General features: G+C 43.0%; 1 protein-coding gene across 2 annotated transcripts in view; it reads left to right on the top strand.

Moving 5' to 3' along the window:
• The window catches only part of CDH13 (cadherin 13), a 446013-nt gene that overhangs the window by 353171 nt on the left and 69155 nt on the right, over positions 1 to 23687 (top strand). For both annotated transcript variants that reach the window (XM_077184876.1, XM_054640681.2), the window contains exon 8: positions 13966 to 14106. In XM_077184876.1, the coding sequence (XP_077040991.1) occupies positions 13966 to 14106 (141 nt within the window). The remainder of the gene's footprint in view (positions 1 to 13965; positions 14107 to 23687) is intronic.

The raw sequence follows: 23687 nt of genomic DNA on the forward strand, positions 1-23687 counted from the left end.
TACCTCATTCCTGCTCTGAAACATTGTCTAGCTAATAATATCAATGTTATTTCACATTTTCACCAGCTATTGCATTCCTGCTTTGATAAACAGCATCTTACCAGGCTGAAGATGCTGAACATTTGACAAAGGCAGTAATTTTAGAAGCATCTTCTCCATTTATTTATTAAGCTAATTGCTTCACTTGTAGCCTCCCTTCCAATTTGTTGTAGTGTTAACTCAGCATTTCCTGCCTCTGGAAATCTCTTTAACTTAAAGTGACTTTTAAGACAGGCTTTTAAGAAAATTCAATTTTCCAGTTTTCTTGTGAAATTGAAATTTCTTTCTTCCTTTTCTTTCACTTTCAATAAAGTTTATGCAACTAATATTAAAATTTATAATGGGACTAATATTTGTTAATCTCAGTTCAAACAGTGGATTTGTATTAAACCATAGTTTCAAACACTTCCATTGAGAGTGAGAAAGTGTATTGCTTTTAATTCATTCATTACTGTGCTGCACTTGTTAAGCTTGAATTGTCATTATGATTACACACCATAATTTTTAGTATTCAATATTAATTATATTTAAATCCCATTAGATCTATTGTTGCTGGGCCTGCTCTGATTCCCTTTTTACAGAAATGTTTTGGAGCAGTTCCAGCACATGAACCTGATCCTGCAGCTCAGTGCTGGTTTCAGCAAGAGATTTGTGCATATAAATTAATTATGTCAATAAAAGTTTTTTGGGCTCAGTAAAGGTTGCAGGGCATTGCAGAATGTCACACACTGCAGAAATGTCAGGAATTAGATCTTGAGCTGCTTGAGGTCAGCACCAAATGTCCTGTTGGACCAATGGGTGTTGGAGGGTGCCCTGAAACACAAATTTCAGGTTGCACAGTGCACATTCCAGACACAGGAAATGCCAACCTGCAAAGAATTGAAAAGGTGCCTCAGTCCTTTATTTGCTTTAATTGCAGATCTTTAGCAGCAATACAAAATCACATTTGCCTGTGTGTGTTTGAGCCAGGTCCTTTCATGGTTTAAGAGCTCTTGCCCTGCTTGTGGCCAAGCTGGCTCACCAATCCATTCTGAGTGTGGGCAGAGCTTGCCTGTGCTGCAGTTCTGTGTGTCCAAGCAAGCCACACTGATGCCACGCTGGGAATTCAGGGGTGTGTGGATCCCTCCAGGCACTCAGGGACTGAGTGAGGTGAGCAGAGTCTAACAAGGTGAAGTTTGATAAGTCCAAGTTCTGATCCTGCACTTTGGCCACAATAACCCCTGCAGGCTGGGGGCAGAGTGGCTGGACAGTGCCCAGGCAGAAAGGGACCTGGGGGTGCTGGTGGCCAGCAGAGTGCCCTGGGGGCCAAGGAGGCCCAGGGCTCCTGGCCTGGTCAGGAATGGTGTGGCCAGAGGGGCAGGGAGGTCACTGTGCCCTGCCCTGGGCCCTGCTGGGGTCACACCTGGAGTGCTGTGCCCAGCTCGGGCCCCTCAGCTTGGGAAGGACCCTGGGACACTGAGCACATCCAGAGGGGTTGGAACACAAACCCTGTGGGGAACCTCTGAGGGAGCTGGGGGTGCTCAGCCTGCAGGAAAGGAGACTCAGGGCTGCCCTCATCACTGCACAGCTCCTGAAAGGGGCCTGTGCTCAGCTGGGGCTGGGCTCTGTCTCCAGCAGCACTGACACAACCAGAGCACACAGCCTCGAGCTGCACCAAGGGAAATATAGGGTGGAGAGCAGGAAAAAGGTTTTTACAGAAAGGTGATAAAGTTCTGGAATGGCTGCCCAGGGAGGTGGTGGAGTCCCCATCCCTGGGTGTGTTTAACACAGCCTGGGTGTGGCTCTGGGTGCCAGGGTTTGGTTGAGGGGTTGTCGATGATCTCGAAGGTTTCTTCCAACCTGGTCATTCTGTGACTGCACAGTTCTGTCTCCAGAGCAGCTGGACGTGGGTTTAGCAGAGCTGAGGCACCCAAACTGTGCAATTTCAGAGCATCCCACATCCCCAGGGAGCACAGCCTGGACAAGCAGCAAAATCCAAACCCTTCACCTTCAGAGTCAGATCCCTTCAGAGCAAGGGGAACGCGCCAGGGCTGAGGCTCTGAGAGCTGCCCCTGGGCACAGGGCTGGGCTGGGGATGGAAATGCTGCTCAGATCCACAGCCCAGCTCTTCCTGCCTTTGAAAAGCTCTTTCAGCAACGTTGGGATGTCTCTGCCCAGTCCTTCAAAGGACTCAGGTATTCTTTCCTGCCTTCTCCTCCTGCTCCCAGTGCCTCCCATCCCATTCTCCCCTTTGTTGGCTTTGCTGCTTTTAGTCTGCAAGAACTGCCTGGAAATTCTGGAGTTTGCACAACTCTTTCTGAGCTCTGTCCATTGTAGTTCCCTGACCTCTGCTCACCCCCACATCCTCCTGCATGCCCCCTCCTGCATTCCTGCCTCATGGTGCTACATGTTTTTCACTTAATTGCAGTTTGTCCTCCTTTAATACAAAACCAGTAGATTTCTCTCAGTCATTTACTCTCATCTTTATTTCTTCCTTAATTCTGCACATTACCAAGAGTTTGTTTTCCTTCCCAGTGTGCCTTGGGAGTTCTCCTAAAGGAAAGTTGTATGTAAAACTACTTTATAGAGCACCAGGCCTCCAGAAATGTCTGACATTGAGTAGCATGAGCGCAGCAGGGAAGCAGAGTTTGTGCTGAAGCATTATTTCTTCTTATTTGAGCAACCCATCCTATATTTTCTGTCATGTAAATTATTGTTTCACAAAAGCAGCTGTACTGCAGTGCAAAATCTGCATGAGGCAGTGACAGGCTCAGTCTGAAAGCGAGAATAACCTACAAATGTTGGTTTGGTAGCAAGAAGACAAAGCCTGACTTAAGGATGATGGTGGGGAGATGTTTGGTTGGCAGATGCTCTTAGAAAATAAAAGTAGGGTTTGTAAAAGTCTTGCAAAATGAGAACTTTTTAACTGAAGCAGAAAATGCAAGACTTGCAAAAAAGGCATTTAATTTTTTTTATCATGAAAGGAAGTGATAAGATACGTAGGAGTAAGAAAGAAAAGAATGAAATTGACTGGAGAAATTTTAAATGTAAAATTCCATTGTTATATCTTTCATCAGAACATAAATCCTACGGAGGGGTTGATTTTTCACCCCATAGTGTGATAAGCTTTTTGGTAAAACAGAAATAGTGTAATTGAAATCCATTTTGCATCATTTTCCCTTGGATGATTTAGAATTAGGCCAATTTATATTCCGCAGGTACAACCCAATGAGAGTGTAAATGCAGCCACCAGAATTGTTTTTGTCCACGAGCAAAGCTGGTACCATTTACTGATTCATTACACTCTCAGCAGGGTCCTCTCTTTCAAAAGCTACCTGGAATTATTGCTGGCAATAGAACACTAAACTCTAAAATAAGATTTGCATAAAAAATGAAAGTTCAAGGAAAAATGATAATAGTGATTAAAAGTAACACTTGATGACTATTTTGATTAGAGCACCACGTTGAAATGTGGTATTCAAACAGACACAGAGGCTTTTTTTCCCCTCCAGCTCCAACTGACAATGCACCTCTTTAACTAAACTATTATGTCCCTGATAATTTGCCTGAAATAATAGACAGTGCTTCCATTAATATTTAACAATATAAACATCAAGCAAAGGCTGTACATCTGGAATCATAGACCATGTTTCTTGCATTTGGGTACTAATTTTAGAAATAACCTCTGTCTCCCAGGGCCTGCTGATGTGTGGTTGTCGTAGCAAGTCAGTAATTGAGTTTTCTGGGCATTTTGACCACTGATAGAAATTTGCAAAGCAGATTACACAGCAGAAACACAATTTCCATCCTGACCTTTATCACGTTGCTTTTTGTTGGGGGAATTGGAATGTTTAGGGAGGGAAATATAATCTAAGTGGCCCTAATTTATGAGAGAATGTGATTTCTGATGTTAACCCAGCAAGCTGCATTTTGATTCATCTGATAACACATCATCTAAAAATTTGGCATTAGTCAGGTACCACAAAACTTATTATCTTTTATTGCCTAGGCAGAAAATACCGGGTTGGATGATTATAAATTGAAACCCGTGGAAAACTTTTACCTTCAGCTGCTGTGCAAAGATCCTGCCACAGGATTGTTTGTTTCAGCAAACAAACAGCCTGGTCCACACCCTCCAGCAATGATGCTGAGCTGTGGTGGATGGAGAGGCGCTGGTTGGGGCTGAGGATGGAGAACCTCCTTGGGAGACCTCTGCAAAAGGTCCTTTCAGAGGGTTCATCCTGGTTGTGTGAGGCTGTTTTGGTTTGGACAGGCAGCTGTCTGCTAAGGAAGGCAGGAGCCTCCCTTGCAATGGAAAATGTGAACCCCCTCCCTCTGAATTATCCTAATTTTGAAATTAAGGCACCCTCAGGCAAAGATAGGGGAGTAGGAACAGCAGTTCTTTATCAGGAAAATTAAAAATACAAATTGCCCTAATTTTTATGTGGTTACACCTGCAACAAGGCAGGAAGGGTTACCTTCATCCTCCTGTTTTGGGGAATTTGGGGGCTTTTTTTTCCAGGGTGTGTGTTCAGGGACCTGTGGTTCTCATGGTTTTGGTGCCAAGATGCTTTGGAAGCAGCCTCTAACCCCGAGCTCTGGTTTGGTTTGAATGGGAACCTGCCAGTTTTTCATTCACAAACTGGGCAAGTTAAAGCTTAATAAAAGTGCAAATAAACCCGGGAAGTCCATTTGAAGTCAGTGGAGCTGCGCTGATTGATTCCAGCCCGAGAATCTTTTCAGGCTTGAATGCTTTTGAGGCTGCTCCTGATTTCTCCTCTCTCTGAGCTGCAGCAAACTCTGCTGCTCATCCCTGTCCTGATCCATTTGGCCTGACCTTTACACCCTCCACACACTCAGGGAATTCTCTTGGCGCTGGGAGTTTTAAACAGAGAGATTTGAAAAGCTGTCTCTGCTAAAAGCCATTTGAGGTTACTGTGTAGGAGAAACTTGTCTCTCCTTTCATGGTTTTGGATTTAAATAGACTCATTCCTACCTACAGCAGGGACTAGGAATGATTCAATAATTTGCAACTAATAATTTATTAGAACAACTTTGCCCTCCTTTCTCCTCACAAATTGTCTGCAAACAGATTGTTCAACTCTAATATGTTAAAAGCTAAAAATTGTTTGACCATTTTTTTTTTCAGCAAATACCTTTTGGCCTGTGGATTATTTGAATTGCAAATTGCAAGTGTTAAAATGAAATATATAATTAACACTGCAAATAGAGCTGATTGGGTATTGCAGGAGACCACTTTTTGTGGAAATATATTGTTTTTTCACAATGAACATCTACTACAGCAACACAGTGATTTGGAGGAAGAAAAAACCTTTGTTGAAGTAAATATTTGTAATACAGAAGGGAATTCTTATCTTGAGTGCTCCTGACAGTTCACTTGAGATTTTGCTGGTGGAGACCACCAGATTGAAAATAGAAAAAGTTGAACTGCTTCTTCATCCTTGCCTCATCCAGGCAGGTGCCCTGCTGCAGATATTTATTTATTTATTCTGAGCTCTTTGCATGTGCTCTGTCCCAGTTGTTGCCTTTGTAAATATAATTAGGCCTAACTTTGCAGATTGTGTAGTAGTTGTTGTAACATTTTTTAGAAGTATAATAATCAGGACAGGAGAGAGAATGGTGCCTCTTACACTTGGCAGTCAGACTCTTAATGTCTCCAACCATATATTCTGATTTTAATGGAGAAACCCTTGGAAATTTTTACTTTCTAGCATTGTTGCATTGTTCAGTATGAAGCTTTGGACAATATTTTTATATTTTCCAAATATAATTAATATAAAATATAATCATATATTTTATATATAATTAAGCACCAGGGAAATTATGTAACCAAGTCCATCCTTGGGGTTTTTTGGGTACAGTTCATTAATGGGGATGGCATACAGTGTTTTCTATCCAGCACCAAAAACTGGAGTATAAACAGTGGTAGGTTTGGAGTCTGTAAGGAGTAGGAGCAGTGCCAGGGGCCATTGAAAGCACCAGAATATTCAGTGCTGCATGGACAGGGAGGGCTGGAGGCTCTGTGAAAGGGGGATTCTGATGGAGCACATGGGAAGCTGTGCCATGATTTCCATGGTTCCTCTCCCAAAAGAATCCTGTGGCTGCAGGGAGAGCAGGGGAGCTCCTGCAAGGTGGGTTGTGAATCCTGAGCTCTGGAATTGTCATGGATTCTGAACTCTGGGACTGATATGAAGTCTGGGCTCTGAAATTTCCATGAATTGTGAGCTCTGGGATTGTCCTGAATGATGAGCTCCGGAACCATCATGCATTCCAAGCTCTGGAATTGTCCTGAACTCTGAGTTCTGGAAATGTCCTGAATTGTGAGCTCTGAAATGATTATGAATTCTGAATTCTGGAATTTCCATTAATTCCGAGCTCTGGATTGCCATGGATTCTGACATCTGGAACTGACATGAATCCTGAGCTCTGAAATTGTCCTGAATTCTGAGCTCTGGATTGTCCTGAATCCTGAACTCTGGATTGTTCTGAATTCTGAGTTCTGGAAATGTCCTGAATTGTGAGCTCTGAAATTATTATGAATTCTGAGCTCTGGAATTGACAGGAATTCTGAGTTCTGGAATTTCCATAAATTGTGAGGTCTGGATTGTCATGAATTGTGAGCTCTGGATTGCCATGGATTCTGACATCTGGAACTGACATGAAGTCTGGGCTCTGAAATTTCCATGAATTCTGAGCTCTGGAATTGTCCTCAATTCTGAGTTCTGGAATTGCCATTAATTTTGAGCTCTGGAATGGTCATGAATGGTGAGCTCTGGATTGTGCTGAACCCTGAGCTCTGGATTGTCCTGGACCCTGAACTCTGGAATTGTCCTGGACTCTGAGCTCTGGATTGTGCTGAACTCCGGAATTGTCCTGATTTCTGAGCTCTGGAATGTCCTGAATTCTGAGCTGTGGATTGTCCTGGACCCTGAGCTCTGGAATGTCCTGGACCCTGAGCTCTGGAATTGTCCTGATTTCTGAGCTCTGGAATGTCCTGATTTCTGAGCTCTGGATTGTCCTGGACTCTGAGCTCTGGATTGTCCTGAACTCTGAGCTCTGGAATGTCCTGATTTCTGAGCTCTGGATTGTCCTGGACTCTGAGCTCTGGAATTGTCCTGGACTCTGAGCTCTGGAATGTCCTGATTTCTGAGCTCTGGATTGTCCTGGACTCTGAGCTCCAGAATGTCCTGGACCCTGAGCTCCAGAATGTCCTGATTTCTGAGCTCTGGAATGTGCTGGACTCTGAGCTCTGGATTGTCCTGAACTCTGAGCTGTGGATTGTCCTGGACTCTGAGCTCTGGATTGTCCTGATTTCTGAGCTCTGGAATGTCCTGGACCCTGAGCTCTGGAATGTCCTGGACTCTGAGCTCTGGAATGTCCTGGACCCTGAGCTCTGGAATGTCCTGGACCCTGAGCTCTGGAATGTCCTGGACCCTGAGCTCCAGAATGTCCTGATCCAGAGCCCAGGGAGCCCTGTCCCAGCAAGGATGGCTCTGTGTGCTCCTCACAGCCCCTGGAGGGGCACAGGCAGTGACACCACCCAGGTTAGGGAATGTTTGCACACAGCAGCTCTGTGATTGTCTGTAATTGCTTACAAACCATCATGGAACTGTGTTTTCTCAAACCAAGCCCATTCCTGGGGGGCAGAGCCTCTCTCCAGCCCCTCCTGCTGCTGACAGAGGGTTTGGGTGGGTGAGCGCTGTCTTTGTATTCCTGGCACCTCTGAGCATGCAATAATAAGGGTGATTAAATGGTCTAAAATCGGCTCAAGAAGTTACATAATAATTGATGCTTTCACTCTGGAGTGAAAGATTTCTGCAGCACTGTTTAATTATGAGGAACAGCTGAAAAAGAAAAAAAAAAAAAAGAGAAATTACACACATTGGTCCAAGAGGAAAGCAGAAACATAGCTTGTGTTTTAAAAAGAAAAGAGTGATTTCAGTATATTTGACAGCAAGTATTTTCTTTGGAACACTGTGATTCTTATTCTCCAAAGCTATTAAAAATTATTACAGTATTTTATATTTTCAGAACAGCTGCCATGGAAAATGACCTTCTTCCCAAAGCAGGAGCATCCAGTGAGCAGCTGCTGCAGATCCACATCCCTCTGTGATGAAGGGAAATGTCTGTGCCAGGGCAGAGGCACCAACTTCAGTGGTGTTGGGTCTCTTATTTTTATTTAGAATATTTGGTCTCTTCCCTGGCCTTACTTTTAGCAGTAGTCTAACTAACAAGAATGATTTAAGGGGAAATATCTCAGACTAAATCTGAGCTTCAGCCTAAGCTTGTCCTAAAGGTTGGTGATCTCTGCCTGAGGAGAAATTCTTATAAATGCCATCATCCATATCAGGAACTCCCTTAAGAAGTGTTAATATTTATATTAATATTTATTTTAATATATATATATATAACAGCCAAGATGCACGTGTGTACAGCCTCCTACAAGGTGCTATTAGTTCAGTGTCCAAATCCTAATTTGTACATCAGTCAAAATTTATCATTTTACACAGGCTGTTGAAAGCATGCCCATAAAATTCCTGTATTTTCAAGTAAAATGTAACAAACTCATCCATGTACACAAGCCCTGTGCTTAGGCCAGCATTATGAAGAATTAAATGTGTAAATTTATGTGTAATTTAAAATAAATGTGCAAGTTAAGAGGGATTAAAGTCTTGATCCTATATATTAAATAGTCACAGATTTCATCATGATGAGTAACAAATGACTCTGGCCAGGAAACCAATTTGGTTCCAACATTTTGGAGCAACTTCTTTCCCTTTTTAATGGTTACTGCTGAAGGAGAAAATTTAGTCTTCCTTTTGCTTCCAGATATACCCATGGACTCCACATCTCCCACAGGTAGTAAATAGATATTGATTTTGTTCATAACAGAAGTACATTATTACAGTGATTAAACTGTAGACTTTCCTTTATGATATGAAAAAATTGGAAATGGGTGAGCTAAAGAGGATTAATGTTACAAAAGAGTTTGGGTTTTTCTATTCATCAAACTGTAATTCAAGCTCTAAATGCAAAGCCTCTGTGTATATCACCCTTTTTAAGCAGCAGCAACTGGCATTTAAAATAAATGCTGATATTATAATTATCAAAGCATTATGTCTGTTAGAGCTGCTAATAGTCACTTTGCTTCATTTTTTTTTAATTTTACATTTGTCAAAATCCTGACAAGCATACTCTGGGATAATGTTAGATTCAATGTTGATATTGTTACTCAACAAGAACATTGATTATGTCTTAATAGGACATATTCAGTATGTATTATATGCAATTATCATCTTAAATGAACACAAGCATTTATTTAGCACCAACTGAAATTATTTCAATCCGAAAATTTTTTCTTTCTGGTTAGCATTATATTATAAAGTCATTAGTACCAAATATGATATTACAGCACACTCCTGATACAGAATTATGCATGAATACATAGTTTATAAACAGAATTATAAATAAAAGAGTTGAGGCACTGTTCCATCATTACAGAAATACAAATATCCATGGAATAGTCAGAAAACTCTCTTCTGATAATTAGCATTGAAAGGATCCTTAAAACACTTTTAAGCATTTTGAATGTTCTCTGTGTTGTTTGCTTCACAAACAGAATTTGTTTTGATTTCAGCAACTTCTGGGAATTTGGGGATTTCTATTCTCTCTAATATATTTTTTTTTATTTTGATGAGGACTGAAGCACTAAAGGAAGGCTTGGTGCTGGGCACTGCCCAAAATATGCAATCCAAGGGTGCCTTGCAGGGGGCACTGGAGGAACATTGAACAGGGCCCTGGGGAAAGCTGCTGCTGGCTGCCCCTGCAGGGAATCGCAGTCTCAAGGGCCCTAAACCTTCCCTGCAGCCACCCAAGGGCCTCCACTGCTTCCCACCTTACATTCTGAGTCCTGCTGCACTGGTGGTGCTGCCAGTTCCAGCTGAATTTGGATGCCCTACAGCCCAGACCAAGGCTGGGACTGTCCCTGCTGCTGGTGTGAAATACTCCCAGCCAGGGCTTGCTTCTCTTCACTCCCTTTTCATTGTATCTGTAATATTGAGAGATAAAAACCCAGCAGAAACCCCTCAGCATCTGCTTTCATTCAGCATCACCCAGCAGCTCTCCCTGGATCATTCCACCTGTGAGTGCCTGCACTGCGCTGCTCATTCCCTGTGCTGGGGGCAGCTCCTGCTGCGTTTGTCAGGAAGCTGAACTCAGAAAATGCCTTTGCTGGGCTCTGCCTGCCCTGTGCTGCTGAGCCAGCTGTGTCTGTGGGATCTGCTGGGGATGGCAGGGAGGGCACCTTTGGAGGGAAGCACTCAGGACACAGCTCAGCTCCACAAGCTGGCAGTGCCACCCCTGCCCCGGCTGAATGGCTGCAGGGAAAATTGATGGGGAAAGGAATGGTTCCCCTGCTGTAATTGTACAAAAGCTCTCAACAGTGTCACACCCCACAGAGTCACAGCTGATAAATAACAAACCACACCAGCAGGGACTTGATGTTCATTTATTACAATAACCCATTCTCCTTTGGAGATCCCACTCAGTGGGAACTGGGCTTATTTCTGTTCCTGACATCTCACTGTCCACTGACTGCATTGCTTCTGCAGGGCTGTGCTTAGGTCACTGAGGAGCAGGATTGGGTTTAGTGACAATCAATGACTTGGTGGGACATGTCTGAGTCTCTGTGGGGTCCCAAAATGATCAGATTTTGGGTGCTGCATCCCTTCAGCTGGGCAGGGATGGAGATGGGGAAGGAAGGATGCTCTCCCCTGTCACAGACATCTTTTATGAAAAATCCTTTCTTTAGGATTTTTCATCTTGGGAAGCTGAGAGGCCTCAGGAACAAAATGCAAACAATGGTTATCTGCTGCTGTGGAATGCAACAGGTGCATCTGGGATTGGGCTCATGTGGTTGTTTCTAATTAATGGCCAATCACAGCCCAGCTGGCTCAGACTCTCTATCCCAGACACAAACCTTTATTATCATTCTTTCTTTTTCTATTCTTAGCTGATAAGAATAGCCTTCTGATGAAATCCTTTCTTCTATTCTTTTAATATAGTTTTAATATAATATATACCATAAAATAATAAATCAGCCTTGTGAAACATGGAGCCAGATCCTCGTCTCTGCCCTCACCCTCAGACCCCTGTGAACACGGTCACACTCCCCCACTTCCTCCTTCCAGCAGCACTAATTCCTCACAGGATAGGAGGAAAAGGAGGGGGAACACACTGGGGTCCAAGCTCTGAGCCCTGAGAAGAGGGAGATGCTGAGGAGGTGCCCTGGGATCTTCCAGAGCAGCCCTGACCCCCCAGCACATCCCTGCAGCAGCATCCCTGCAGAACGGGGCTGCTGGCAGCACAGGGATCCCTGTGTGCCCGCAGAAATCCAGGATTTTGGTGAATCCCACTGCTCCAAACAATCCCTGCTGCCTCCTCTGGGCTGGAGGCAGGAGGATTCTGCAAGGTCCTTCACAAGAGAGTGCAAAGAGAGCCCGTGATGGGAACAAGCTCTGCTCAGGGTTTGCATCTGTTAGCAGCTGCTGCCTCTAACAAGGCAAATATTTGGTGTCAGAACGAGTTGTAGGAAGTGCTGCATAGCAGGGAAGTGTGAAGTATTCATAATTGTATGAAATACTACTCAAAATTCAATGTTTTTCACGTTTTGCGTGAGCTTAAACATTGGACTCCTGTCACAGACATTTCCTGCTGCAGTAGATGCAATTTCTAGCATAAATGGGCTTGCTTTCACTAGAAAATGGGATGGTTTTCAAAGGAAAAAAGGCCAATTTGTGACTTTAAATGGGCTTTCTGAGCAAAGAGGCTTATAAACATGAAGTGATAAATGGCTTTGCATGTCTTCCATACAATAATAATGACTTTCTAATCAAAATAATGAAAAAGTCACAGCCAGGAGAGGGGAGAGAAGTCTCATTCAGGTTTTAATGCACTTTAGGAAACAAATATATGAAAACTATAAATTCAGTTCCCCTCTATGGTGTGAGTTTGTGTTGCAGACATGTCAGTAATACTTCTTTGCATTTGTTTTTATGATGTTATAAATCAAACTCCTGGTCTTGCTTTGCCACCTTCTGAGATGAATTTCATGGAATAATGTTGTAAGACCACAGGAAATACATTTCTTAGGATCCCCTGTGTGGCAGTGGCATCTGATTTCCTAGCACCACCTATGTTTTTAGAACAAAATTTATCTTATGGCTCGACTTGTTGATTTAACATGTAAATTTATTGTTTCATAATAGCTGATCTGAAGAGCAACAGAGGTGGTTGCTTCTCTGTTGGCCTAAAAATGCTTCAGAATCTGCCTACTGAGGAGCTGGGATCTCCTTCTCACATGTGCTCCAAAATAAAAATGGTGGGACATGCCCAGGAAAATATAAAATTCAAAATCCACAGTTTGGGGAAAGCTCCAAATCCCTTGGCTACAGACCAGCCTGGGCGACCCAGGAGGCTGAGGTTGCTTTGCTGGGCTGTGTCCAATTCCTGATAATTCCCTGAAAACCTGTTGGATAAAGGACATGGATGAGGGATGTCAAAGCTGGGAGCCCTGGGCTCTTGCAGACACAGCTCCAAGAGGTGCAAATTTCACAATTTGGGAAAATCTTCCAAATCCCTTGGATGTAAAGGAGCCTGGGTGACCCAAGAGGCTGAGGCTGCTTTGCTGGGTTGTGTCCAATTCCCTGGAAAAATTCTGGACAAAAGACATGGATGAGGGAATGTCAAAGCTGGGAGCCCTGGGCTCTTGCAGACACAGCTCCAAGAGGTTCCAAAAGCAGCGGCTTTGTTGCAGTTTTCCCCGTGGGATGCAGGTTTGTTGTCCAGGAGGATTTGGACAAACATTCCTGGGCAGTGTGAGGTTCTCTCTCACTGTGTGGCTCCAGAGGTTCCTGCAGCCCTTGCCCAGCTGTGGCCTCTGTGCTCACTTGGGCTTTGGGCAGGTGCTTCCACCTGAGGCAGCCCCAGAAAACTCATTTTAGTGAAGAGCCACTGAAACCCATGCCAGAATTCCCTAGGAGTGCCAGGGGAGCAGGGCCTGGTGCTGGGAACATCAGAACATCAGCTTTGACAGCTCCTGCTGAGCCCTGCTCCAGCTCCCATCCCTGATGGGACAGATGGGAATTCCAAAGGCTGCCACATTCCCATTCCAGAACTGACCACAAATGGGTTTTTTTTTTCCACATTAAGGCTGTGTTTTATGAGAGGAAATTAATTTGGATTTTGCTGTGGGCCTGTGCTGTCTGGTTCTGTGCAGAGGTGGGCAGCCAGAGAAGTAGCCATGGCATAAGCACCTGTGGCAATCAGATATCAGCAATATAAACCATTAATATCACCCTGAACATTGGCTTTGGGTAATAACTGGAAGTCTCTGCCTGTTTTGGAAACTGTTTTTTTGTTTCTTGCCGTGGAGCAAACTTAGATTACCAGTCTAAATGCTAATACCCAGAATGAATGGGATTTAATAAAGTGAATTTATATGTAGATTGTGACATTAGTATTTAATTACGTACCCATCATAACACTGATGAAGAAAGCTGCTAAATATTGGTGCACTGAAGGTAGAGCTTACTCTTAAAGAGCAAGTATATTTTAATTTCTTACCTCTTTCCTAATCTTCCTAAATAACAGGATAAATTATGTACTGTTTACCAATACTCACCTTCATGCTGGATTGCAAATGAGGCTTCCAGAGTAGCAGCTGATCTCATAGAAAGCTGTGCTTGTGTTTCAGTAAAACTGTGATAACAGACCTGTTTCTCTGCTATGTTTTATTAGGCCAAATAAAGTCTTGTGATTTAAAAAAATTATTATTTTAATATTAATTAAAAATAGTATATTGCCTCTATGTTGTTTTTTTTTTTTCCCTTAACCTTTCCTTTTCTATTTTTATTTTTTTTCTTTCAGACCATGGAAAGCCCAAAGTATGAGCTGGTGATAGAAGCCAAGGACATGGGTGGGATGGATGTGGGACTGACAGGCACAGCCACTGCCACCATTCTCATTGACGACAAAAATGACCACGCGCCAGAATTCACCAAGAAGGAGGTAAGAACTGGCCATCTGTTCTCTCCAAAATGGTGCAAGCAATCCTGATCAGCTCATTTCTAAATATAAAGATGTTCTTGGAGGAAAGAAGACAGTACAGAATGTTTTTGGCTCGGTCTGACAGACTTTACTGGAGCTGCTCTTTTCTTTTTTTTTCACGTTAATGAACGTGTGTGCACCAGCTCCAAACCACGGTGCAACCATAAGGTTAAAAAAAATGATGTCATGTAGAGATTGGCTAGGCAGGGTACAAACGTGTAAAATCAATTTTCTGGTGGTACCTTTCTCCTTTTGCTCCTGTGGGGGGAAATAGCAAAACTAGCTTAAGGCTTTGGATGGTCAGGACTGTGGGTGAAAACAACATTTTCTTCCTGTCTACAGCACTTCCCCTGTGAGCCAGCCGGAGTTTGGGGGTCTGGAATTAAAGCTCCAGCCCTAAAAGCTTCAAATTTAGCCTACAGGTGGAATTTGCAAGGAAAGGTTTTTGCTCTGTAAATTGAATTCAGCTGGAAGTTCTGATAAACCCCAAAACCAAGGGGAGGGAATTCCCTGCCTGGATCCACCAGACTTCCTGCCCTGCTCACGCTGCTCTCTTTCACCCCCTCCATTTACTCTGAGTCTGATTTATTTTGGTATCTGGAGAGAATGAGAGAGTTTTAAAAATTTTACCTAATTACAGCCAGGTTGGATTTTGCTGCTAAAGTTTCCTGGGGCTCTGCAAACTTTTAAGGAGAAATTCCCAAAATATGAGAAGTAAACCTGATTTTAAGATAATTGTGGAGTAGGAAATGGAAGCCTATTGCTGTAGAGTTTTTTTTTATTTAACCTGAATTATATTTTTACCTTTTTAAAATTTGTTTCCTAGCCTAATATTAGTGACTTGCCAATGGATTATATTGAAACAAATTGCTGTTATTTGATTTGAAGAATTATTTCTTTTATAAACGCAAAGTAAAAGAAATTATTCAAACATGACAGAGAAGGGTTTTAAAAAAAGGGAAAAATAAGAAGAAAGTAGAAACAATGACAATTGTGCCAAGGGAATATCTATAACTACATCAGTAAAATGCTTTGGCAGTATTGTTTCAGTCACCTGAAAATTATCATGGACAGACTGATCCAAACCCTTCAAGTACATGGGTGACAATTAAGTGACAATGATCAAACTATTCATTCCTTCAGAATTACCTTTTAGATCAGGCTTTTAATGCTCTGAAAGCCATTTCCTGACAACCAATACTTAAAATATCCTTGAAATGCTGTATTTTTTTTAACCCTCTGGAAAATAACAATGTACAAGGACAGCTTGGTGCATTTAGAAATAAGAATTTATTGGATCAATCAGTATTGATTGCAAGTCATGTCAGTCAGAGTCCTACCTACTCGAATTTCCAAAGTTGGAGAATTCTTCTCTGGAAGAAATATTTCTAGATTGAATTCCTTTGAAGTGTTTCTATAATTATAGTCCTGTTTGACTTAATTTGGTAATTTGGACACAAAAATTCATGTGCCTGCTTAGCCATAAATGTATTGTTAGTCTCAATTTCTGTGGAAATTCAGAAATGCTCATAAATTCAGTTCTGTCAGTGACAGTAAAAGTTGCTTTATACCCTGGAAAGTTTGTGGGTTTTAGCATGGCAATTAAATAGGTGTGAAGAGACAGCATTATCTTGTTTTCTTTGAAAAGTCTGCTCTTAGATATTTTTCTTGCATTTTTTTTTCTCTTTTCCATAGTGACACCTCTCTTCCTTTTTTATGGTTTGCTGTGGGTTTGAACCTTTCACTATTTAGAGATGCTAATGACCTCAGAAATCTTCCCTCTGCCTTGCTAAGTGATGTTCATATTCCATGAAGAAGGCAGGAAAAATCAGCCTTTCATGTATGGTGCCAGCCCCCTGCAGGAGCAGATTCTCTGTTAAAATAAGAGCAGGGAGGTGTCTATCAGTTGATTTAATGCCACTTTATTTGATTTTCTGCTGGAAGTGCTTAGTTATTGCAATTTAATACCAGTTGCATACCACAGGTTGCAATACTATTGATTGGAATTAGAGCTGAAAGAAAAAGACAATATTTTTCAAGGTAACTTCTGAAGGAGAAAGCTCAAATTCAGTAAATCTGAAGCTTTGGTTACAAAGTGTAGCTTCTTTTATTTATTTTATTAAATAAATAAATTGAATTATAAATAATAAATTAAATTATTTCTGGCCTTAGACACTTCCAGGGATGGGGCAGCCACAGCTTCTCTGAGCAACCTGTTCCTTATCACCCTCACAGGGAGGAATTTCTTTCAAATATCCAATTTAAATCCACATTTCTTTAGCTAAAGCCCATTCCCACTTGTCCTATCCTACCTGCTCTTGTGCAGAGTCCCTCTCCTGGCAGAGGCAGTGCCTGCCCAGTGACTCTGCTCTCCCTGTTCTCTCTTTTCCCCTCCCTGCATCCCCCTCCTGGGCCAGGAAAATTCACCCAAGGTGTGCCAGGTACCCCAGGAGCAGCTGAGCATCCTGGCTGGGGTCCAGCACAGAAATTCCTCTGCCTGCAGAGCTGAAGCCCTGGAGGCTTGGGGTGCTGTCATGATCCACCCTTATGAATGGGTTTTGTGATGGGTCGTGGATTTGATCTCAGGGTGCAAAAAAACCCGACATGACACAGGGGGTTTGCAATGATAATCAAAACAAATGCACCTTTATTGAATGACCACAGAAAAATGTGATAGAGGGATTAAGGGAGAGGAAAAGATGGAGAAAGAGAGAGAAAAGAGGGAGAGAGAAAGAGGGGGATAGAGCTGCCAAACGTAGAGACCAAGTCCTTTGGTCCAGTCCAGTCGAGGATCCGCCTGTTACGCCGGGGAGATCTCAAAGTCTCTGGCTAACTCAGAGGTTTTTATTATGATAACTCTATTGGAAATTGTGAGGGGGGGAAACAGATACAATAAGGAATAGATGTAACAGGTAGTCCATGCTCTCAGCAGCAAACGAGAGCCATTGTTGTTGTGGTCCAGTGGTCACAACCTGCAGGCAAACATCTCGCTCTGGTCAGCTTTGGTCCCCCACACACCTGCCCTGGGCTGGGGGGTTCAGTCCCAGTCCTTGGGGGGAGCAGAGGGGCCTTTTCACATGGGGGTTCCATGTCCCAGTCCTTGGGAGGAGCAGAGGGGCCTTTTCACATGGGGGGGTTCCATGTCTCAGTCCTTGGGAGGAGCAGAGGGGCCTTTTCACACAGGGGTTTCAGTCCCAGGCCTTGGAAGGAGCAGAGGGGCCTTTTCACATGGGGGTTTCAGTCCCAGTCCTTGATGGAGAGGCTCCTCACATCTCAGTCTGTCTGTCACGGTGGTTGTAAAGCAGGTGAGGGTTGTCTGCTGTGGGGACCACCCAGAACTCAGGAGCACTCCAGCCAGGCCGAGAGGTGGGACAGCTCCCACGGCTGCTGTTGCACAAAGGGCACAGTGCCCCCTTCTTCTTCTTCTCATTGGGCTCAGTGTACAGCAAACAACACCTGTGCAAACAATGGCTTGGCAACGCTCTCAGGCCTCAGGGCCTTGTGGGATGTGACAGAGCAGAGATTTTAGACAGGGGGGTCTTCTCTTCAGTGGTCCCCAATGACGATTGTGAGGCAGATGAGGGATATTTCGGACAGACTCTCACAGGTGTGTGTGTCAGGAGCTTTGATGGCTCAATAAATGAGACTCTGCTTCAGCCCACTTCATTATTTGCTTATTGCCCTGTCACTCCACACAATTCCAAAATCTCTGCCTTGTTCTGTCTCACATCCACACTTCCTGCTAATGATGGGCTCTGAGCAGGGTAAAAATCCATTCAGGCGTGCAAACAGTACCCTGCTTCCTCCAGGGGTTTTAATAATTTCATCTTCAATGCCAAATAGAGCAATATTTTAAGAGTTCCTCCAAAAATCCCAGGTGAGGTAGCAATGTCTGCCTTTTAAAAGGTCACAGTGGCTGGGATATTGTGCCAGATTTAAATTACAGAGATTGAAAATAGAGATACTTGTAAAGTTAGTGGCTGCTTTGTAAAATTTACAACCTTATTTCTATTATGGGAAAAAGTTTTAAAATTAATTTTATGAATTATTATTTTATGTCACAAAGGATTTTGGAGTTTCCTTTCCAGCAGGGAAAGGCCTTAAGATCAAACTTTGTTCAGCTGTAAGGGATTGCTTATGAGAAAATAAGGAATGAAGCAAAGCAAGGAGCAGGCACAGATTGTTCTGGAAAATCTGACACCTGGCTTGCATCCTGCAGGATATTCCCAGTGGGTGGAAATGAGCTGGACTGAGTGAACACTGAGGGTGCTGAGTCTTTATACCTAGAACATTAACAAAAATGAGAATTCTTTTCTTGTGTAACTGTAAGAGTGGCTGACAGATCCCTGCAGTGTTGTGTCCTGCAAAAAAGGGGGATTTTGGTCCAGAGTTGATGCCACTGTGGCTGTGGTGTGATAAAAAATTAACAATGTGGCATCTGCTGAAAGACACGAGCTGGCAAATTCTCCTCTTGTGTCTGTTCCTGGAGGCCTGGCTCTGCCTAAGACCTGGAGAAGGAAAAAATGAGTTCTAACACAAGAAAGATATGGACTTGACCCCTTTCTGTCTTTTCTTCCTTCTCCAAAAGAATAGCCCAACAAATCCTATTTACTCCATTCCTGCCTGCAGAGCGTGTGCTCAAAAATGAGATTCCTCTGACTCTGTTTGCCTTTATCTTCTGACCTGAATTTTTAAAACTTCCATTGCTGCTTTTTCATGTGTTGTTTTCCCTATATATCAGATATATTGTCCTTCCTTGGTAAATCCTGCCAGGCACTGGACAGGGAGTGCAGTGCTGTGGCTGAAGGGGATGATTTTCCTGCAGTGCCCCCAGTTCCCACATTTCTCCCCCTCCACAGATTTGGGGCTGCAGCCCATCCCTAGCCAAACCTGGAAAAGTGGCATTTGTCACAGTGATCCCACTGGCACATAACAAACAGAGGATTCATTTGGCCAGGGAACAGCCATTCCTCACACAATTCCTCTTTCTGCCACTTCCAGCCTCGCCTTCAATTCCATCCATTTCTGGGACAAAGAAATGTAACACAGAAATAATTCTGTCACACCAGGGAGAGCAAGATTAGGGAAAATATTTTGCCTGGTATAATTTTTTTAAATATACCTGTTCTTAGAAAATAATTTTCCAGTAAAATAAAGATCTTGCCTCCTGCGAACAGAATAAAATTTGTGTAATTTGACAAAACCCCATCATGGCGAGACCTGAGATACACCAGTGCTGGGAGTCTTGAGTGAAAAATATGATTTGCTCCCATTTTGAATAGCAGTTGATAAATGGTTTATAAAAGAGTAATAAATGACAAATGGGAGCTTTAATAAATGATTCACCAGTTCCTGTGGAGGGCTGTGAGGGGTAGGCCCTCGTGCCCATGATGGATGGTGGCCGGCAGCGCTGTCTCCTGGCTCAGCTGTGGCACCCACTGGGGAAGGCAGCCCTGGAGGAGAATCTGCACCTCCCTCTGCTCGTGGCTCTCAGAGGATCTGAGGCTTGCACAGCTCCATCTGGAGAGAATGAACGTGCAGCTCAGGCTGCTGAGAGTCCCTGCTTCAGCTCTTGGTATTGGTTAAACTGTGCTGAGGAACAAATAGGGAGTTAAAGCAGTTGGAAGGTTCCTCCTGGATCACTTCTCCATTCTTTTACAAAAATGTCTCTCTTGGACATGATACTTTTTTTTTTTCTGTGGTAAACAGAGACCTTGGCAACCCAGAGCAGATCTGCCCATTGACTTTGCATGTTTGAAGCCAACCAATCTCACCTCTACTCTCCTGTGGACTGACTCCTTCTTACCTTGTCTTGCAGGGAAAATTTTGCCCTTTGGGACTCTTAATGGATTTTGTTCCTTTCTGTGCACTGAGCTGGACCACACCTTTAGACACAATCATGTTAATGGTAGATGATTCCTCTTCCAACCCCCTTCCACAGGGTTTTTTCTTTATTTTTCTTTACATCTGACTGGGAGAGCTATTGAGTGAGAACTGTGGTGGTGTTTGCAGGGGTCCCAGGATGAGGGAAGAGATGAGAATCTTGACTCCATGTTTCAGATGGCTGATTTATTATTTTATGATATATTATATTTTATTAACAAAAAATGATAAATTAGAACTATACTAAAAGAATAGAAGAAAGGATTTCATCAGAAGGCTTGAAAGGAATAGAAATGAATGGAATGATAATAAAATCTTGTGACTGACCAGAGTCTGAGCCAGCTGGGCTGTGATTGGCCATTAATTAGAAACAACCACATGAGCCCAATCCCAGATGCACCTGTTGCATTCCACAGCAGCAGATAACCACTGGTTACATTTCATTTCTGAGGCCTCTCAGCTTCTCAGGAGGAAAGATCCCAGCAGAAGAATTTTTCATAAAATATGTCCGTGACAGAGAGCCGCAAGTGTGTGGAAAACAGAGCCAGGGAGGTGCTAAAACCCAGCTGGGCAGCGAGGCCAGGGCTGCAGCCCTCTCCCCATCCCTGCTGGGGTGGAAATCACAGAGCAAACCAGGCAGAACAGAGAGAAAAGCAGCAGGAGCTGCCAGGGAGGCTCAGGGAGCTGGGGACAATAAAACCACGTTGGGTTCTTCCCACCCACAAACTGCTCTCACCTGCTGCATTTTGGCAGCACTGAGGGGCTGGAGCAGCAGCACCAGATCTGAGCAGATGACAAACCCCTGCCAGGCTGAGAGTTAAGAATCAGAGTTTCATTATAGCCTGAACCAATCTGAAATTCCAGCAGCCTGCTCAAATTGGATCAAACTCCCCCAGCGCTGATTTGTCAGCAGGAAGAGTTTTGTGGGCTGGATAAAACCATTGCAGCAAAATCACATGAGCAGAATGCATATTGGAATTTCCATTTGGCTCCCATTTTTTGGGCTGTGAGACAATTTACATGCAGAGAAATCAGAATTCATGCAGGAACTTAGCAGGGCAAAGCCTCTCCAGCAGTCAGTAAACTTTGGCACAAAGAGCAGCTCCAGGATGGCTGGGGATCACCAGAGAGGAGCTCTTGGGCCACCCTTGCTTTTTGTAGAGTTGTAGATACAGCTGGAAAGGCTCCTGGAGCATATCTTAACCTTCAGAAACCTCTGCTTTGGATAAATATTTGCACTGACCTTTTCACTCAGCTTTATTTCCACTTCATCCTCTTGCAGCAGTTCACTAACACACTTGACATAGCTCCAAGTGCCCAAAAGTCTCCTTGAAAGCAAATGAAAGATCTTACCTGGCATATTTTTTATGTGTGAGAGGCAGAATTTATGAAAAGAAACAAACATCTAAGTAGCAGCAAATGTTTTGTTTTCTAAATGAAGACTGGGAGCATTCTGTTGTCACTGCAAAATGAAATTTAATTTCAAAATGAAATTTAATTTTCAGTGACTATACCATTGCTTCATGGTTAATAATTGGTCACTGGTCTCACCCATGGTACAGTTCATGGCATCCAGAGTTTTCTGAGCTGTCATGACTTATAGAACAGGTTTCAAAATCACATAAGGAGTTTAGGAATCTAAAATCTAAATAACAGTCATGTAGACACCCCTTCTTTTTTTTTTTCCCCTAAATAATTTTAGATGTCAAAAATAATTTAAAAAATATTACTGGACTTAATAAAGTAGCTGTGAAGACATCTGGTGCCCACTGGAGTTCAAAAATCTGGGTTTAGGAGCAGAGATTGCTTGGACTTGCAGTGGAATTAGGATTCCAAATATCTGTCTCTCTTCTAAAAACTTTCAAATAACCTGGAAAAATGCCCATGATCAAGAAGAAGGTTTATTAATATTTCTCAGTTGTGTTGTGGTGCTACCAAACCAAGGACATCTGGAAGACTTATTTAAACAGTCTGGCTATCTGGATAATGAAATTACGCTTTTTGTTTGTTTTTTTTACTTCTTCTTGAATATTGTGTGTCAGTTTTTATCAGAATTAGCTGGCTTGAGGATTCTCATGTGATCAGAAATGCTCAGCACCACTCAGGATTGAATTACCAACAACCTTAACAACAAATACTCTGCTGTAGCACTTTCAAGAGTAGAATAATTTCAGAGAAAGGAAAACAAATACAGCACAAGATTATTCTGTGCATTGAGTGAGACAGAGACCTCTTCAGCAAGAAACCAAACCAAATGAAATAACATTGTTTGGACGACCAGTGGTTCCTGGATTCATCCAGATTCACACTGTGTGCATAATAATCTGTATTCATGTGGCTTTCAGCAAGCTATCTGCATAACCAGTGTAAGCACTTTGTTCAAGAACTTTTGCAAAATATGTTTAACACGGACTCCATGCACTTATCACATAATTAGGGCTGGATGTGCTGCCTGGCAGGAGGCAGCAGATTCCCACATTTATCTCTGCTCGTGAGGGGCGAGCTCATTGCTTTGTTTCTCTCCACCAAGGTCAGGAAATACATGAAGTTGTCTATTTAATCTCCAGATAAACACATTTCAGTGGTGCATAAAACAACAGAGTGCCTGCTTTGTAACCTGGGAGCAGCTGAGAAACACTTGTACAATGCAGGAAAGGGTCTGTGAATAGAAATGATCATTCAAACAGTGGGAATTTGGGGAGGAACACAAAGGCACTGTGCTGCTCCTCCACATCTGATTTTCCTCCCAGCACTCTTGCTCTCCACGTAGGCTCACACAGCAAACTTGCATTTTTGCCAGTCCTTTTCCCTTTTTTTCCCCATTTTTGTCACTGTTCCTTCCCTGCCCTTTGTTTAGCTGCCCTGATTTGCTGTCCTCAGCTGATCTGAGCCACCCTGATGCCAACTCCTTTGCCTTCTGCAAGCCTTGGGTCGTGCTTGGGAGGTCAGCAGCAGCTCCATGGCAATAACCGCAATTCTCTCTGCAGCTGGCAAATTCTCACCACAAACCCAAAAATCCTCTGCTGCCTTATCCTCCAAAGGCTTCTTCCATCTGCTTCTGCAAGCAGCAAATACCCAAACCCTGCAAGCAGCAGAAAAGCCATAAACCCCCACAATTTACTGCTCTCTTCCCCAAGAAATGAAGGTTAATGTGCTTCCTCAACGTGGTCCATGAAGTGTGAACTTTACAACAGGTATTAAGGTCAGGATTACAAAGTAAACAGTAGCAGTGAGAGTTTGGAGTACCTGTAGCACAAACACATTTGGGTGAGGAGCTGGAGAGCAGAAATTAGAGATTAAAAAAGAAGGAAGGCTCGGACAAAGGCTCTTGAGGGAAGCACAAGCTAAACAAAGATAATGTAATGTCTCCAGGTCTAGTTTTGGATCACTTATTCAGGGAAGCTGTATAAACATAATTATTAGCAATCATTGCCAGGAGTGGGTATGTGCTTTTCCAATTAAACAAAAAAAAACCCAAAAAAATCCAAAACCAACAACCCAAAAAAAAAAAAATCCCAAAGAAACCCCTTCAGCTGGAATTTTGCAGTTGTCTTCAAATCAAATTAGGACTGTTTTCTATAGATTTCAATTGGACATTTTAAATTTTGAGTATTTCCCTGTAATACATAATATTATAATATATAATATAATATTGTAAT

The sequence above is a fragment of the Agelaius phoeniceus genome, chromosome 12 (genome assembly GCF_051311805.1).
Source record: "Agelaius phoeniceus isolate bAgePho1 chromosome 12, bAgePho1.hap1, whole genome shotgun sequence".
NCBI lineage: Eukaryota > Metazoa > Chordata > Aves > Passeriformes > Icteridae > Agelaius > Agelaius phoeniceus.